This window comes from Phascolarctos cinereus, unplaced genomic scaffold (assembly GCF_003287225.1).
Source record: "Phascolarctos cinereus isolate Bilbo 61053 unplaced genomic scaffold, phaCin_HiC Scaffold_3;HRSCAF=262, whole genome shotgun sequence".
In the NCBI taxonomy this organism is placed as follows: Eukaryota; Metazoa; Chordata; class Mammalia; order Diprotodontia; family Phascolarctidae; genus Phascolarctos; species Phascolarctos cinereus.
Window position 1 is genome coordinate 195,154,333 of NW_027555736.1, and position 20,190 is coordinate 195,174,522.

The 20,190-nt window shown below is 34.7% G+C and overlaps 1 protein-coding gene across 1 annotated transcript in view; it reads right to left on the reverse strand.

Annotated features, from left to right (window-relative positions):
* The window catches only part of G2E3 (G2/M-phase specific E3 ubiquitin protein ligase), a 64,562-nt gene that overhangs the window by 20,202 nt on the left and 24,170 nt on the right, over positions 1-20,190 (reverse strand). The window contains exons 4-11 of the mRNA XM_021004257.2: positions 17,970-18,071; positions 15,628-15,752; positions 12,966-13,131; positions 9,965-10,071; positions 7,547-7,663; positions 4,496-4,620; positions 4,269-4,401; positions 1,637-1,768 (exon numbers count right to left, since the gene is read on the reverse strand). Coding sequence (XP_020859916.1) covers positions 1,637-1,768; positions 4,269-4,401; positions 4,496-4,620; positions 7,547-7,663; positions 9,965-10,071; positions 12,966-13,131; positions 15,628-15,752; positions 17,970-18,071 — 1,007 coding nt within the window. The remainder of the gene's footprint in view (positions 1-1,636; positions 1,769-4,268; positions 4,402-4,495; positions 4,621-7,546; positions 7,664-9,964; positions 10,072-12,965; positions 13,132-15,627; positions 15,753-17,969; positions 18,072-20,190) is intronic.

The window sequence follows — 20,190 nt, forward strand, 5'->3', positions numbered from 1 at the left end:
AAGAGGTAGAATAATAAACTTCCCACCTTCCCCCAGAGTTATTAGCCCTAATAATATCTTCTCCTTCCCCTGGTTGTAATGAGAGGCTTGTCCTAGACCTTGCACCACCTTAGATGGATTCCAAAAGATACGGATATAAAAATTTTCACGATAATGTACTATGATAGCAAAAAAACCCCCAAAACAACCCCAAAAAACTGAAAACAAAGTGAGTAGTAGAATGAATATAATGGAATATTATTGCACCATAAGACACTATGGATATAAGGAAGTCAGAGAAAGGTGAGAGTACTTGAATGAACTAAAAAGCTTAGTAAAAGTAAAACAAACAGAACCTGGAGAATAATATATACACAATATCTATAAGAATGTGAATGATGACTAACCAAAAGGAATTCAAACTCTGAGTAACTACAATGACTAATCTTATTTCTAAAAAAGAAATGATAAAACATACCCTCCCCTTTCTGGTAGAGAGCTGGAAGACAATAGGTTCAAAATGTCAGACATGGTCAATGTCCATTCATTTAGCTTGTTTGTATCTTACAAAAGGAAGGCTCAATGCGGTAGGTACATATGTGAGAGTGGGGAAATATCAAAAAATGACTGTTGTGAAAACAAAGATATCAACAAACCTCAATTTTTTAAATTAATGAAAGAATGGCAGTCTCTGTTACAAGGAGAGAGAACATTGGCCTTCAAACAGATTTACTATAATCTAGATTCTTCAATAATTCTTTATGGAGAAAAGTAGGCAGTCCCTCTACTAGATAACTGGTGAAAGTATGTAGTCATAGAGTTAAATATCCACCTGTCATGAGGTCTGAGTTTAAACTGTGAGTTCATGTACCCAATCACCAGTTCCCACTTCTGATACTGACAACAGAACATTCCACACTTTGCCTGAGGGCATCTCCTACTCAGTAAACCTCAAAAGAAGTAGCCATAGTTGTTCCCTTGTTCTTTCTACTACCTATACTAAACCTTCCAAAATCACTGGGAAGACCTGATTCCCTTTACGGTGTTGTCACAGACCCAATTCCCTTCTTATCACCATGAAGGTATACACTCAATTGCCTTTTCTCCCTCATATTTCTAGTGCTCTTTACTCATTTTTTACATATACCCAATAACTATTTGACCCTCAGTTTTATCTTTCACTTTCATATTCATGGTCTATTTTACTCATTCATTAACTAAACATTCTAATTCTACTCTTCACGAATAAGTTCCTATTTTTGCTCCTCTCCAATTCTACTTCAGTAATCACCTCCTCTTTGTCCTACCCTGACAACTGAAAAAAAAAAAGATAACATCTAGATCAGGGGTTCTTGACCTTTTTTGTATCATGGACCCCTTTGCTGGACTAGTGATGCCTATGGACCTCTTCTGAAAATGCTGCTTTAAAATGCATAAAATAAAATATATAAGATTACAAAAGAAATCAATTATATTGAAATACAATGATAAAAGTACACTTTAAAACAAGTTCACAGAACTCAGCTTAAAGATCTTGATTTAGATCCTAAACCTAATGGGAGATTATTTAAGATTACAGATAGCTTTTTATAATCCCCTACCATTTTTAACCGTAACATATGCTAGCAAATAAAAAAAAAGTATTTCTGCAATATACCTTTTAGTAGTAGAAGGAGTCTTTGCAGCAACATTAATAAGTGGTGGAATTAACCTGAGTCTTCTAGAACATGGTGGTTTATCTAAACAGGAATTAGGAGTCAGGCTTCCTTGACGTAATATCTTTGGTGACCTAGAAAGAAGAATTATTTCAAAAATGAAAATATTTCTGTACTTTCAAACAAGGAACATTCACTTAATAATAATAGGCCCTTAAGTTTTTACTTATAGTATACAGTGTGTTCTAGAACTTGTTTAGAATTATTCAAAATTTGTTTTATCTCAGTACATCCACAGCAACATGCCAATAGGCAAACCTTCAGAACAATGTTTAATATGCTTCATATTCCTCAAGTCTAATGATTACATCTCCAGAGCTCTTCCTTTCTCTTCTGAATCTCTTTACCTACTCACGCAACATGGCATAGTGGATAGACAGCTGGTTTTAGAGTCAAGGAGACTTGAGTTCTACTTTGAACTCTTACTCTGGCTGTATGAGCACTGGCAAGTCACTTCCTTTCAGTGTTCCAGGCAACTCTAAGATTGTAAATTACAAAGACAGATCAGTCTTCATTGGTAGAGGAAGTTCCCAGGAGCTCTCTACAATAATAAAACTGTAGGACCAGTAACCTCTTCCAAAAAAAATCACTTATTCATTATGTATTGTTGTCCTCTGTTTTTCTAGAAAGAATGATGAATTCATATACAACGTAGAAATAAGCATAGGATTTCTGGGTCACGTGGGCATTTTTTCCAATCTCCATGACTTTTCAAACCTCCCCAAAACAGAAATTATGCACCCGAGTTAAAATAATTTCAGCTGTTTCTATAATCTAGGACACCCAAAATCCCTAAGAAGGTTAAAAAAACAACCACCAGGAACTTATGCTCACTGACCCTGAGCTCACTTAGCACCCCTCCCCTACTTCCCATGCTCCTAACAGCAAGACTGTACTAGAAGATCCAAGGACATGACACAGACATATCAAAATACTTTCCTACAACTTGTCCCCCTAACCCCCTTCTTTCCAATGTCATGGAGATCCTGGCTTTAGGATAAGAAAATTTGCTTGGCAGCCAGCTTGGTCACAGATCTTTAGAAGCAAAAGATTGCTAGAAGTTTGCAGCCTAGAAGCAAAGCTCTCAACTGCCAGTGCCATACCAGAGAACTGAGGAACAGACAAATAGGTCAACTCAGTAGGAGAGGACCCCACGAGTGTGGAGGGTTGTGTAGTACTCTGTCAAGAGTACCCAGATGGGGCCAGTTCTGACCACCTAAAAAGTCAGCTGGGGCAGAGATCTAGGGTGGTGAACTAGGAATTGTTCAATGTGGGCAGAGGCTGAGATGTTTTGAAATCTACTCCACAAGCATTAATTCAGTGCCTACTATGTTCTAGACACTTGGAATAGAAAAAGTGAAACGGTCTATACTCTTAAGGCTCTTATAGCCTAAATGGAGGTTAGGAGGAGGGAGAGGTAGACAACATGTATGTCTTGTGATGACATGAGCACGTGTGTGTGTGTGTGTGTGTGTGTAGAATAAAGGACAGAGGAAGGCACTAACAGTTGGGAGGAGGGAAGAGGTAGGAGGTAGGATCTGTAAAGCCTTTACATATAAGGTGGTGCTTTAATTAAGCCTTGAAAGAAACAAAAATATTTCAAGAGGTGGAGGTAAAGAAGAAGCATATTCTAGGCATGAGGAATTGCCAGTAAAAAAGAGCCATGTATCAGATGAAATAAGAGTTATTTGGGTGTTGAAGCCCCTGCAATCTGAGCATCACTATTTTAGGTGATTAAAATTTCATATCATCTAATGATCAAATTCTATTTTCATTTAAGTCAACTGTGAATGACCATGTTGAGATCAAATTTTTCTCAAGCACAATTATTCAATAGTCATTCACTAAATGGATAAAAACTAATTAGCATTTTACTATTAAGAATTAAATAATACATTGTGTTTATTATATTTAATGTTCAAAATAATTTTGATATTGTGTTTGTATGTATAAAAAATGCAACTATTGTCATGTGATCTGCAAATCTAAAGTATTCATTATGTTTAAAAATGACATGGCACATATCAACATTTACTGGTCATTGGAAGATAAAAAAAAGCAGTTTCTCCAGTCAGTCACTTGCCTTCCCTAGGTCATCCTACTCTCAATTCATTACAATATATATTAGTAAAGTTTTCTACTTTCTGTATTATCAAGTTATTTAATATCCATGTCTCCAGACTTCTTTTAACTCAATATTTTCACCCTGGAGATGTGTCTTCTATAAGGCCCACTCTCTTAAAGTCCCTACCCTGGACCACCATTGTATGTGTGGTGCAGGCCACATTAACTTCATTCTCAGCACCACTATTCATTCTCTAGATTTCATTCCTCAACTTGTACCTTTCTCTCACCCCTGCTTTACAGCTGTTTTTTCTTCCCCCATTATAAAGTAAGTTCTTTGAGGATAGGGCTTTTATATCCCTAGAACTTAGCACAGCGCCTGGCTCACAGTAATCACATAACAAATGGTTTTATCTATCTACTTAGCATTTAACATTCTAAGAGAAATGTTCTATCATTTCATATTATAACTTGCTCCAATCAATTTTTCTTCCTATATAAATTACGTACCTGAGCAAATTTTTGTTCTGAGTTCTAGGGGACTGTCTGGAGAATTTGGGAGAGGGCTGTTCCAACAAACAATTAGTAATTCCAATATTTTCTGTGTTAGGTAGAGAGCGTTTTTTTGGTCTTCTGAAATCCCCTACAAAATTAAATTCTAGTGTTAGGTGAGAATATTTTGAAAAGTAGTAAGGGGCTGAATAAAAGCATATTGATTCAGAACTAGAAAATATTACCTGAATTGTAGATAATACTTCTGCACTCAAAGCATTCCCAGTTTTGTCTACACGTTCTTATTGAGGAACAGGCTAGATGAGTTCCACTAGATCCACAATACTGGCAGCGTTTTATTTCCCATTTACTAAGGAAATAAGGGAAAAGAGATAATTATGTTTAGTTATTAACATATGGATAAAACACAATCTTACAGTTTAGCATTGATCACATATAGATAGATCATCTCCTTTGGGATTATTTTAATCCTTCATTTTCTTGCCTTTGCTATTCCGTAAATTTGCAAACCTCCTCCCCTGCTAAGTAATGCCTATAAAGCAAATGTGTACAAATTTTAATATAAACACACACACAAACATACATACACAATACTAAAAAGAGTAGAAGAGCAAGCATTCCTTTGTATTTTAAGATTCAGACTGATAAAGACTGACATTTTTATAGAAGCTGAAAAAAAAAGTGAAGCTGAATAGCTAGACAGAACCTCCAAATAAGGTGATTTGGCTCTGATTTAAGTGAGGCACATGTTTATGGTATCTTTTTTATTACAGGGTAATATTTATTACATGGTGCAGTGCAGGTTATGCTGGATTTAAAGCCAAAGGACATGAGTTCAAGTTCTAACTGCCATTTTTCCTGTATATCAATGGGTAAGTAACTTAATCTCTCCAAGTCTCAGTCTCCTCATCTGCAAAATAAAGGTGTTAGATTAAATAGCCTAAAGACCCTTTCAACTATAAATCTTACTTCTAAGATCTTTCTCGTTGGTGGTGAATGTGTTCCTAAAAAAAGGACACTCAGACACACAAGTGGCAATGCTGGAGCATCACTGAAGCAACCAAAATCTCCCTTCTCTAACAGGCTTGCCATTTTTTAAGCAACCATGATAAAGGAACAGTTTTAGATTTATAGAAAATAAAATTAGAAGATTACAGGATAAAAGATACATAATAGGAGTCCATCAAAATTTTAAGTTTTAGTAACAAAACATTTGAAAATGATACATGACACCTGTATTAATCAGATCCAACTATCAAATAAGATGTGAGAATTGTTTTCCCACACTGTAAGTTGTATTTTGTTAATTTGTTTAACAAATATTCAGGGTCATTATAGAATCCTAGATTTAGATTTGAAAGGAAGCCCAGGAGTTACATGGTCCAACCCCTTCATTTTACAGCTGAGAAAAATGAAGTCAAGAGAGGTGTGGTCACTTGCCCAAGATCACACAGGTAATTAGCGTAAGAGGGTGGATTTGGATTTGAACTCAGGTCCCAGGACCTAGAAAAAAAACAAAACCCACTGCTTTTCCTTTTATGTATCAGAACTGTATCAGATTGAGAATAGAAAGATAAGAGGGAACTCTGACATAATCTATTTAACCTTAGGTCCCAATTATATTGTTTTATCTAATCCAGTCTCCCTCTTTATTGTTTTATCTAATCCAGTCTCCCTCTGTAAACATCGCAAGATGGATGGATGGATGGAGTAGAATGATGAGTTAAAATTTCTATGTGTACCACCAAACCCTGGCCTGTGACTTCCATACTACTTATATATGTGTGTGTGTGTGTGTGTGTGTGTGTGTGTGTGTGTGTGTGTGTGTGTGTGTATATATATATGTGTGTGTGTGTGTATGTATATATATACACATACACACACACATATATATATATGTATATGTAAAATTGCTGAGCATTCATGCCTATCATACAAGTTATTCACTAGGTTTTTGTCAGCAGGTTTGTAGAAAGAATTAATATAAACAACAATTTTTACTGCAACCTTTTGTGGGAGACCAAATCCAATTCTTAAGTCATTTTCACCAACTGTGGCCATACATTGAGGATAAATTGAGTAGAAGATACAGGACAAGAATGAAGAAACCTGCTGTCTCATAGTTTTATATTCCAAGAAAGAAAAACTAGAGTGGAAACATAATGGAAGAAGAAACAAAAAAAGAAAATAAGATAAAGAGGGCAAAAGACTTAAAGCAAAAAATAACAAGGATTTATAACAAGAAAAACTGTAAACAATATAAAGTTAAATAGCATTTATATTTTGAATATTCACAGTTAGATTATGCTATCATAGCTTCTTCATTAATGTGGTTTAGGAGGAAATGTCAGCAGAAGTGGGAATTAACTATAAAGATTAAATAGGGTTCTAACATTCTGTATGTGTGTGCTTATTAATACATTTAGAGGAAATGAATACTTATAGCTTTGGAGGCATATTAGAAACTGAGATAACTGTATTAACAGAATTGCACAGGGAGATTCAAGCAAATTCAATTTAATTGTTCTTTGTATATGAATGGTACAATTCAAAGTGATTGTCCTTAATTCAGATCCAACTAACTAGGCAGCAGTTGCCCTAGGATCTGCACAAATAGAAGGGTATAGGAAAAATACAGTTGCAATACAGTGGGCATAGGACAAAGACAGCTGTGCAAAAAATAAAAATCTCTTGCTACCTTATGTTCATGACCTCTGCACCTTTTGGGGACTAAGATCTCTCATACATGAGCCTTGATATAGTGAGAGAGGACACAGGAGATGGTAGGAGAGAAGACATGATCCTTCTGTTAACCAGAAAGCATTCACAAACACCCTAAGTATCCTCAATATATCCTAAAATATGGTAACCTTCAGAGATTTGGGATGAATGGCAACTGGTAGAAAAAAAAAATTACACACACACACACACACACACACTCTCTCTCTCTCTCTCTCTCTCTCTCTCTCTCTCCACAAATGTTTCCATTCTCTTGTGCTATAAAGGAAAGTACACTGGATCTTGGGTTAGACTGTGACTTACCTACCTGTGAAACCTTGGGCAAGTTACTTAATTCCTCTGGGCCTCACTGTCTCATATGTGAAAAACTGGTTGGGAGAGAGGTGGGAGGAGGTTGACTAGATGACCTTAGGTCTTTCAGCTTTAAACTATGATCTTATGACCTACCTACTCCCATCTCCAAGTAAAAGAATGCTTATCATTACATACAGCATATATTTCTATAACAACAAATTGGATTATATTTTCACAAATACCTATCAGGTTCATTATATTCTCTCCCTTCTTTACAACGACATCTTCTTACATCACAACGTTGGTAGTGCTGCAAAAGTTCTTGATATGCATTTTCTTCCAGTTCCCAAGATGCATCTCTGCAAAGTATAGATATGAAAAACCTCTGATATCATAATGACATTTAGAATCTCATGATTCTAAAAATAAAAATAAAATTTTTCCAGTATATTATGAATAAGAATAGACATGTATTCACTTATGTAGAGATCATTCATCCTTTCAAGATTTAAATCCAGTAGTGCAATTTTTATTCTACAATTTGTTACCCCTTTAACAATGAGGTTTCAAATGTTAGACAATTAGAGAATTTACCATTTTTAAATGTCATCTATCATTTTCCCCACATATTTCAACTCACAGAAACACAGAAATTGTCAGAGTCGGGAAGGACTTCAGAGGCTAGTTAGTCCAACACTAACCCTAAAACAAAATGCCCTCTATTACATTTAAGACAAGGAATCATCCAGTTTTTGTTTAGACACTCCCACTAAGGGAGGTACAACACCTTCCACGAAAGTTTATTCCTCTTTTGGGAAGACCTGCTTTCAAAGATCCCCAAGTAATCACATCTACCAGCTCTTTCAGTACCCTTGGACTGTAGTTCATCTGGGCCTCATGACTTGAATACTTCAAAGGCAGCTAATATTCTCATAATATTATTTTATTTATCTTGGTATCTACTCCCCTTTAGGCAATATTATTCTGTCTCTTTCAGCCTAAAGATAATGCTCCTTGGAAAAGAAACAATAGCAAAATAAAAGTTGAACACTTCAATTTCCTCTCCACCATCCAATATCATCTTACCCTTTCCCCTCAATATAGCTACAAAAGAAGCAGAATGAAAAACCCAACTGGTTTTGCTGTCCTAAGCTTTCCTTACTGGCTTGGTTCAACTTTCTTGAACTTTCTTATACATTCTTGTCTAACCCAGGATGCCAGAGTTATGCCCTAATTTTTAAAATTTCATTTTGAAGTATATTAGACTTTTGATTATACATGAACCAATTCAAATGATTATGCAGCTAGAATCATTTTGTATTGACTCAGAAAATACTGAAGATTAAATAGATTAAATACTGAAGATTACATAGTAGGTAAAATCCTAAAAATGCATAGCAGTCAAAAAACTCAACACAACACAGGAGATATAGTGTGGTTTAGTAGAAAGAATCTAGAACTGTAATACTTGATTTTAGTCCTGGCTTTTTTTTTTTTTACTTGCTATGGTGGCCTTGGGGAAATCATAACCTGTGTGTCATTTCCCTTGATTGTAAATAGAGGTTGGATATTATACTAAGCATACTACATATACTAAGTATATTATACATGGGATGTAATGACTATCTGGAATGAATAATAGGATGAGATTTATCCATTTTAGATTATTCCATTAGTTTAGGTGTCATAATATATCAGTTACTTGCATTTATCCAACTGTAAAATGAAGTAGTTAAGAAACTACTTTTCATGATCAAACACTTGGTGATTATTTTGCATAAGAAATAAGTGCTAAGCTCTGGCTTCCAAGAAAAATTCATTAAAATGGATAATTATGGAAAAGAACAGAAATTCTGTTGCGTATATAAGTGGTATCATAAAAAGAATATGCACTATATTATTTTAACAAAAGAAAACTTGTTGTAGTAGAAATGTAAACTTAGAACAGTTACATCTTGGAATGAACTCAAAGAGTTTTTATTTACTAGAAATACCAAAAACACTTACAGTAAAAGTCTAAGAAAAACTTCTACAACACAGTCCCAATGTATATATCCATTATACCACCTATAGAAAGTGATCTATAATAATTCTCATGTGAAGGCCAAACTTGTGTTTCTCAAAGCTTTTCTTTTTCTCACAGTAAGATAAAATTTTAAATTCTAATTCACTGAGACCAGTCTCTTTTTATTTTGTTATCTAATGAACACCTGTTCATATTAACATTCCTAGACATAACTGATTACAAAGCGTTTACCATATTATTCTGAGTCAAAGCTATTTGAAAATTTTTTAATTTTATAAAGAATGAACCTAAGATAAATTATTTAGTAACAACATGAAAAATATTAGTTTAAGATATCTTTGAGATCTTTATTAGTAACTAACATTGAAATACTACAAATTAGAAACCCCAATAATTCTTCAATGATGAGCTTGTGCACGCTGATATATTCTGTTAGGGAGGGAACAAATGACATAAAAGACAGCATGGCCAGAAGTTGCCACAGCTATCAGCCCATATTATACAAATAACTGTAATAGCTACCATCTGATAATTGACTGGGTCGGGAAATCTTGAGATTCACATATATATTTTTTGTTATTAAGCCCCACATTTAAAATGCTGTTTATTCACCAAGAAGCTAAATGCAACTCACTTTTCAGGAATATGAATACCCATTCTCAACATTTCACTCTGAAATTTATCACTGTTATTGCATAATGGGCACTTGAAGAAAAATTTTCCAGCACTGAGTGCCTGAACCTATAATGGAAAGTAGGAAAAAAAATTAATTCTAATCATTTATTTGGGTTGCAAGTTATATTTCTAAAAGAATAAATATTATTTTTTACTTTAAATAATGTGGAAATATTATTTCATGCCAATTAAAATACAATTGAACCAAAAATGTACCTGTCATGAAGAACAGTGAACTGTTGTTGCTAAAGTAATGGAATTTATGAAACATGAACAAGATGACACATGGAATGATCAAACCCTTGAGGTAATTTTTCAAGAACACTCATATGATGAATTTTTTTATTAACAGGTAATCATAATATCATAATGATACCTATGAATTGTTCTGAGATATCTCATATGTTTGCCGTAGCGGAATAAATTGGATTTTGAAGTTTTTCCAAGGAAACATAATTAATACTGTCACTTTCAACTGAATCCACAGTTGATTACAAAAGTTAAAGGCATAAGGAGTTTGAATGCCCAGCCTGTGTTTGTAAAGGTAAGGACCCACATTCTGTTTTTCTTTGTATTCCCCTCAAAGCCCTGCAAAAGGAGGCATTCAGTTCAATTCCACCAATGTTGTGTAACTGCCTACAATGGACCAATCACCATGATAAACTCTGGGAATACAAACGTGATAAAAAACACAGCTCCTACCAAAGAACTTACATGTAAACTGGTGGGATTAAAGGAGGGAAAGGGGTGCAGGACACATACAAATGTCTATATTTATACAAAGAAACATAATGATTATGACAGGAGAGAATCAGAACAAAAAAAGATCACTTTAAGGTGAAAGGAATCAGGGAGAGAAGTGGCACCTAAGCAGGTCCCTGAAGGAACAGAATTTTGAAAGGCAGAGATGTAGAAGGACATGAGGGTATGGCTATTCCAAATCCATGAAGGCATAAATACAGATAGATAACAACCAGCAGTACTGTTTGGTTGAGATGTGAAGTCCATCCAGGTTGAATAAGTATCAAAATATAAAGGTAAACTGGAGTCAAAGTGTAGAAGGCCTTAAATATGAGCCTAAAAGGTTGGTGTTTGATTCTTAAAGCAATAGGGAACCAACCAGAAGTTTTTGAACACAGACCTATGTATCAGGAAAGACTACTTGAAAAGCTGTTGGATGCATTAGAGGGGGTAAATACTGGAGGCAGAGAGTATTTGAAGAATTGGTGCAGGTGATTGCTGAGTCACTATATATATATTTCTATATACTATACACACACACATACACATATATGTGACTATGGTATCTTGGAGAATGGGAAAAATATGGCAAGACTAGAAGAGAAAATTGGTCCAAATTTTTTACCAAGGAGAAAAAAAAATGGAGTCTGCAAAAATTAGAGGATAGTGAGGTTGGTTCCTAGCAAAATTTTCAAAATAAATTACTAAAAGTATGGTTAGTTAATACCCAGAAAAGGAGGCAGTGATCACAAATAGCCAATATGGCTTCATTAAGTACAAGTTATGGAAGGCGAACTTTGTTTTCTCTCCTGGCAGGTACTAGAATAGAAACCTGGGGAATGCTAGAGGCATAGTTTGCCACATTTTAGCAATGCACTTCAGTGTCTCCCATGCTATCTTCGCAGAAAAGATGCAGAAAAGATGAAGACATAAAAACTTAAAACAACAGCACATAGTTAGGGGGTTCAAAATGAATAGAATGAATGGCCCCATTAATGATTCAATGTCAAATTGTAGAGGTATGACCTTAAGGAGTTTAATCTTTTTGTCAATAACTTGGATGAAGGCATAATTAGCATGCTTTCTAAATCTGCATATGAGCCAAAGTTGGAGGAATAATTAAAATATTATTTCAGAATAAGAATAAATTTTTTTTTCACCAGGCACAAAATTGAGGCTGATAGAATATAAAACTTAGTAGAGATAAAATAATTGTTGTATAGTCACGTTTGAAAAATAAGAGGCTAATGGACTACAAAATCAACATCAGTCAAAAATGCTACAAAGCAGCCAGACATTTAATGAAAATTTAGGCTTCACTATAAAAGAAACTAGGAAAGTTAAGTATCCCACTGTACCCTCCTCTGGTCAGACTTCAACTAGAAAACAGCATTCAGTTCTGGGTACCACATTTCAGAAAGTCACTAAAATACTGAAGAGAGTCCAGGAGTGTGACAGGATAGCAGGGCCTTGATAGCAAGAAACTGAGAATATTAACCTGGAGAAGACTTGGGGGCAAAATGATAGTAATATTTAAGTATCTAAGTGCCAATCTGGAGAAAGGGTACTAACTTTGTTCTGTTGGCCCCAAAATGTAGAATTAGGGGCAACTGGTAAATTGCCAAAGGGGCAGATTTAATTTTGACTTAAAAAAAATACTAGAACTATAAAAATAAGGAATAGGTAGTTCCCCTTACAAGGTCTTCAATCAAGGCCTGGGAGTTGCATTTAAAATTGACAAGACTGTCCTACTTCCCCACAAAATCCTTTGAGGAAATGATATTAACATGTATCACTTAAATTCTATTCTATTGCCTCACTGTGACATAAAGGTGACCCTAAGTTCCCAAAAGCTAGGTAAGCAGGATGCAAGTTCTGGCAAGTTCTACTAAGTTAGACTGAATTTGAATATACAACCAGTCATGGACTATATGTCTGTTGTCCAAGGTCCAGCCTAGAATAATTTCAAAGAAGTTACGAGGCTTCAAGGTGATTCATTTTTCAACCAAAGTACCTGGAAGCCCACCAATTATGATATAAAGGGAGCCAGAGCATGTACCATCAGAGGTATATTCATGATAAAATTACAGATCTTCAAAGAATTCAACTAAGTATAAATAGGAACCAGAAGGAAAAGACTAATTCTACCACAATTTAGAGTCAAATTTATTAGTAAAAACTTTGAATAAATTACAAAAAGCACAAACATGTTATCTTACCTGTAAACAATCTCTGTGAAACCATGCATTTTTACAACAAGGACTTCCCAAAATGCTGTATGTTGGAAGATGTTCAACATATTCCAAACAAATGGTGCATTGTGAAGAAACTGTACAATGGCTAGATGGTGTATTCTGAACAGGCCGATGATCCCAACAGAATGATCTTTAAAGAAAAAAATGTGTCCACTTTGATTTGTAACGTATTATGAAATAGAAAACACCTTTGGGATAAAGAATTATACTTTACATAAATAAGACAAATAAATCATTCAAGTCTCTCTCATGATTAACCAAGAAATACATTGGAACTTGCTTTAACATTATTCTCAAGGATCTCATAGAATCATAAGCAAATTAGAATTGGAAGGAGCTTTTAGTGATCATGTTGTCCTTACAATTAAGAAATCAGAGACTCAGAGTGGTTAAATTACACAGCTGGGATAGGATTAGAACTTAGGTCAGTGAGTGGCAGGCCAGTATTTTTTCTGCTGTGCCATTAATGTTAAGAGTCATTACAGTTTTGCCTCTAACACAGCATTTAAAGAGATTTGCCCATATATGGAATTCTGAGCTATAGTAAAATGTTATTTTTCAGGTTCTACTGGATTAATAAAAACGTGAGTGTGCGTGCTATTTCGTAAGCTAATCTATAAGACTGCACATATGCTCAAAAGAAACTTACAACTTAAAGGCAAAATGCTTACATGCATAAAAATTAAATTCCAAACAAATAACCTCTTCTTCCCTACAACAATAATAATGATTAAAAAAAAGCCCTTTAACTTATCATTCAATAAATTTATTTTGCTTTGTATTAAATACAAGACATTAACTACACTAAATAACTACTCCAGTGCCATTTCGTGGTGTGGGAGTGGCTCGAGATTCCCAGTTATGACATCTGAGGACAAAGTTTAGCAAGTCTTATTGAGTTAGGAAAGCTTCAAATATGGGTCCAGTGATATCTGTTGTCCAAAGACAAACCTAGCTAAATTCAGAGTTCATCAAACTGGCTTCAAGATGTTGTTTTTTGGTTTTTTATTTGTTTGGTTTTAGCTACCGTCCTGAAAACCGTCATGCCATGTTGTTGGAGGAAATGGACATTGTGAAATTATAGATCCTTAAAGTATAAGACAACATCTATTTCTTGAAATGTCAGTTTAATTAAAAGTGAAAAGAACATACTCATATTACTGCCAAAAGGCTAGAAGGAAAAAATATATAAATTCAAATCAATTTAGTTCAATTCACTAAGTATGTATTAAGCACCTACTATGTGCAAAGTACTGTGCTAGAAACTGGGGATAAAAAGACAAAAATTAAAAAGTTACTCTCCTGAAGAAGCTCACATTTTACTGGGGATATGGCATGTAAGCAGATAAGTAAATACATAAGAATTTGAGATGGTTGGTAACATTAATAATGAAGGAAATCAGGAAAGTCTTCCAATGGGAGGTAAAACCTTATCTGAGGAAAGCTAAGAATAAGGATAAGATATGAAGGTAGTAATGGAGATGATTCCAAACATACCCTCTAGAGGTAGGACTATGAAAAAGCAAAAGATGGGCGCGCTGAGTTATGAAACTTGCTAAATGACAAGCAGGCCAGTCTGGCAGGAGCATTCAGTAAATGAAGAGAAGTCAGTCTGGAAAGGTAAGATATGCAAAGGTAGAAACAGATTATGAATGGCTTTATATGCCAAAGAGTTTGCATTTTATCCTACAGAAAATGGAGTGCCACTTGAGCATGGCAGTGACATGGTAGCCCTGTATTTTTAGGAAGATTCTTTTGGTAGCTTTGTGGAGAATGGATTGGCAAGAGAAGACACTGAGAGCAGAGAACAGTTAGGAGGCTATTACAACAATCTAGCAACAGACAATGAGGATTGATGGTAGGGGCTCTATAAGGAAAGAAAATGGAACCTAGAGATTCTGGGGAGACAGAATTGGCAAAACTTGGCAAACGATTATATGTAGAGGATAAAGGAGAAAAAAGAGTCTGAAGTGGCTAACCTTTCAGTTGAAGTTAAGAATAAAACATGAGTAAAACAAAGTTGAGAGTAAAACACAGTTTTCATAATACAAGAACTCATTTCAGAATGTCATTTATATTTTACTCAGTATGAATACTTAGCTCTTTGGAAAAAGTGCCATATATTGTTATAACTGTAATTAATATAATAATGGAAAATCTACAACTGCAATTAATTTTTACATTTCTCTAGGCATATGAAAAGGAATAATTACATATTATCTCTCAGTGGTAGCATTATGTACCTTAAACTTTAAGTCAAGTGAACTGTCCCTCCATTATAAAAGTTAAAGTCCTCTTCCTAAGGCCAAACAAATGGAGAGTTTTCTTTGAAATAATATGTGCTTGGCACATAGAAAGCACTTATTTTTTTTTCATTGATTCATTCATAGTTTCAGAAAGGGATAATAAAAAGAGGCTAAGCATGTAACTTGAGGACAAAAGTAGGGGTGGGATAAAAGTAGACACAATACCAAACTGGCACTAACAAAAAGTTCCTTAGAGCAAAAATTAAACTACTGGTGACAGGGATTCCACAGCATTGTATTGTTTTATCAGGGAATTTAAAATGTACTAAATTAAGATGTTTTCTTCCTTATATTCAAAGTAAAGTAAAATAAAAACTTACCCAAAGTTTCCAGTAAACTGGAAAATACACTGTTTCTGAACTCCACAAGGGAAATGATAGCTTCGTTTACATTTGCTGGCTACACATCCAATTGAAGCACCACTTTTCTTGCAAAGACAACATTTCTAAAACAAACAGAAAAACATGGATTATCTCAGATGAATCCAATTACAAAAGATTTACATTAAAATAGCAAAGCCAAGATATTAATGAAAAGAATGAATACTTTTTTTTTTTTTGCTTTTTGGTGAGGCAGTCTGGGTTGAGTAACTCTCGTCCAGGGTCACACAGCTACTTAAGTGTCAAGTGTCTGAGGTCTTATTTGAACTCAGGTCCTCCTGAGGCTGGAGCTCTATCCACTGCACCACCTAGCTGCCCCCGTGAATACCTTTCAACAACATTAAAATTGCTTTTCCCAAATAGTATTTTTGATAAGTAAAGACTTAAGAAGTTTCCTACTCAGACTATCATTCCATTCTGATTTATTCTAGAGGTGGTCTAGAAATAAGAGTCAATACTCTGCTAGTTTAATAGGGATATGGACTAGAACGGCAATTTCATTAGTCTAGGGAACTATTAAAGAAACTCCTCTACCAATGCTAGCCGGCACTTTCTTTGCAACTTACTATTTAGCGAGCCATTTCAAGCACTGAGAGATTAAGTGGCTTATGTGATTGTAGTAAATGTCAGTGGCAGGATTTAAACCCAGATCTTCCTGACTTTGAAGTTAACTCTCTAGCCACAACACCATGATCTTTTGTAGAGAAGAGGAAGTAAATTATGAAGGTATATTTTATTATGGGAAATAACAGAGCTTGAGAAATGCAACACAAAAAACAAACAAATCACGCTCTTTTCAGACAGTAAGTCTGTGACTACACTACTCAATCAACTTCAATGGCTTCCCAGAGCTTCTAGGATTAAATATGAACTGGATGTAAGAAACAACGAATAATATGAACAAAGAAGTATAGGAAGACTTGTATGAACTGATGAAGAGTGAAGTGAATGGAACTGGGAGAATAATTTATTACAGCCACATAAAGACAACTTTGAAAGCTTTAAGAACATTTATCAACACAATGACCAATCATAATTCCAGAAGAGTGATGATAAAGCATGCTACCTTCTGAAAGAGAAGTAGCTGAGAATCAGGGTATAGAATGAAACATATTTTTTGGACAAAAAATAAGAAGAAAAAAATCTAGAGGTCTACATGGGAAGATTCATAATTTTATAGGATTTGACAAGAAAGGTTTCTTATGGAATGTTAAGGGGTTCTCTGAACTTGTCTTTTTGAACTGCCATATTTTCTAAAAACACTAGACTCAAGAGTATGCAGGACACCCTGAGTGTGTCAAGGACAAAGGTGACAAAATGTATTGTTTACATCCCAAGCTGGACTCCCTGTGTGTCCCTGGGAGTCAAGACTGGTGCCAGTCACTCTGTACTAAGTGGAGAAATTGCTTGCGTAGCTGAGACCCTTGTAGATAAGCAGACCATCTTATCTTCCTGACTCTAGGGCTGGTGCTCTATTCACTGTGCCACCTAGCTCCCCCTAGACCATCTTATCTTCATAGTCTAGCACAGGGGTGGGGAAACTGTAGCCTCAAGGCCACATGTGGCCTTCTAGGTCTTTGAGTGCAGCTTTTTGACTGAGTTCAAGTATAGAACAAATCCTTTTATTAAGGGGGTCTGTTCTGTTAAGTTTGGAGTCAGTCAAAGGGCTGCACTTGAGGACCTAGGGGCTACATGTAGCTTCCAGGCCTGCAGGTTCTCCACCCCTGGTCTAGCAGTTTCCAAGAGAACTCAAAGGGTTTTATCCTTTTCCCACCTTTACTGCAACTTTCCCCCTCCCATGCCATGCCCCTGTAGATGGAGATTTCTAGTGTCTCCTCCTTCCTTTGTCATGTGGTTATAAAAATGCAAACTTCTGCATGGATTGTGAACTCTTTGGGTTCCACATGCATGTTCATTTCTCTTGTAATAAATCTAGTTTTCATGTAAGTTTTGTGAAGTTGTGATTTCCTTATGACAGGTTGCAGTCTATTATGATTTGCAGCACCAAATCTCAAACTGTGGTTAGTTTAAGATGTTCCTTGGGCCAAGGAGGGTTGCTGAAATACTGGCATTTAACTTTGTTGAGGATCACTTTCTCACTATTTTATTTTTAAAGATTATAAATTATAATTGACTAATATTTACTATATTTCATAGTAGTTAGCATGAAAACATGAACTTAATATCTTAGAAATTTTCAATGTAAACAATGTTTAAAGAAAAAAAATTCTTATGAATTATATAAAATATATTTAAGATAATGTTCAAAATCGTCTTCTTACCAGCTTAGAAGCTCTGTTTACTTCCTTCTTGATGTCTTCTATTAGAAAACCATAAACACCTTCTTTTTCTTCACCCCTCTGCCAAATTCCACTTGACATCAACTAAGAAAACAGATTTAAGTTAGAAAATAAAACATGACAACCTACTTTTGAGCAAAATATCTACCCTCTTCAAAGGGTGTCTCTCATTAGCTTCTTGAGCTATGCGACCTCACAAATATCAAGTACACTAATTCCTGTGGTTACTTTTCATGCCAACAAAGCAAGATAATACTTATGTCCTTTGATTTAGGTAACTTATTGTGATAGGTTCACAGATTATATTAGAATCACAAGATTTAGAACTTTATGGTTCTAGGTGACTTCGGAGGTTACCTAGTTTGAATATTTTATAGATATGGAAACTGAGACTCAGGAAGGTAAAATTGCCTAAAGTCATACAGGTAGTAAGTATCAGAGACAGGCTTTGAACTCAAATCTTCAGACTCCATTGCCAGTGTCTATCTACATTATCACACAGCCTCACCAACCAGGGACTGAGAATAAAGAAGAGGTAAAAGTAGTTATTTTTAAAATATTAAAAAAAAGATTTCATTGGTTCTTGCATAGTCACCAGGACACAGATACTATGAACAATGGGTATATTTTTTTAATGCCAGTATTAAACATTAAAAAAATATGTAGATGTAATCCCTTCCTAAACCATTTTTTTTCAGTGACTTTTCTGCTTTTGGGGTTAGAAGCAAGTGTCCCCTAAAACAAGGACATTTAGTACCAGTGTCTTTAATATTACAGAGGTTTTAGGCCTTCTACAAAGAAAAGTTCACTAACTGTAAAACTGAACTCTCTGCAAATATAATGTTTTCCAATATTGTTCAGCACATTAACAAAGTTAGTGGAAGAAGTTAATACAACCACTAAAAATATAACAATGCTACAGTTAGCACACTATTATCAAAGAGAGATCTGAGATTGGGGGAAGTTTCATTCAGGAAATACTTCTACTGAAGATAAGATAGACACAGAAGACAAGTATTTAAATTAAGATCTTTAAAAGTCATAGTTATTACTCTCTATTTTTATTCTGTTATGTTTCATTTTGCAAATTATAAATACTGCCTATGGATCTCCCATAATCAATATTCAATTAAATTCCAGTATAAAAAAAAAGTCAGAACATTATATTCCTTTTTTAAAATGGCATTTATACTTCTATAAATATGTAAGATTAAAACAGAATAAGGCAGGTTCCCCACCCCTGCTGTAGAGCTTTCATTTGCAAAAGCTGGTTTAAAAATTTCCATCAATTATAGAAGGAAGTAGCACAGTTAAGTGAAAAACGACTTGGTTTCTTTCCTTCCTTTTGAATCAGAGTCTGGAGCCTCCTCATTTTTAGTTTTTCCATTTCATTTGAGCAAATCATCTTTATTCTCTTTTAGGTAAGTCACGTTTTTTATGCATTTCCCCCAATTTATCTTCTATGCTATCTTTTTGGGTTCAGGTTCAACCTCTTCAGGGATGAGTTTAGCTGACGATCTTGCTAACTTCCTTTTAAGGAAAGAGTAAAAGGGATGTAACAACCATAATGGGAGGTACAGAGCTGCAACTAAAGCCTGACTCCTCTTATCATTTGTCTTCCCATAGCATTTGTTCCTGGTACCTAAGATAAAATTTTTAATTAAATTACATACAATTTGGGACAAATCAGCCAAATGCTGACTTCTCAGTATGACTATCATCATAGAAAAAGCATATGAAATAACAAAATTATTAAATTTTTATTTTATTATAACTATAGCTCCTTTACTTAAAAGCAAGTATATATTACAGGTGTTGTGACCAATTTTTTTAAAGTTGCATTTCTTAGTGTATAGAAAACAACAAAAATTATTAAGTTACTAACTTAACATGGATTAGATACAGTGAACATTTTTAAAAAATCAACAGAGAAGTGTGAATTGTGAGGAAATATTTAATTTACAGATAATATGAAAATAATATTCCAAGAATATGAAGAATGTTGGAGATTTAGGATTACTCTGAAGCAACTTACTCTCCTTGTATGTACCTGGATCTATATATATATTTATTCACTGTATCTGACTGTAACTTCAAAGCCATTTGATTGGCAGCATTTTTACTCCGCTCTCTTTCCTTCTTGATACTCTTTTTTCCTTTGAGTTCTATGAACTTCTTTCTCCTGGTTCTCTTTCAATTTATC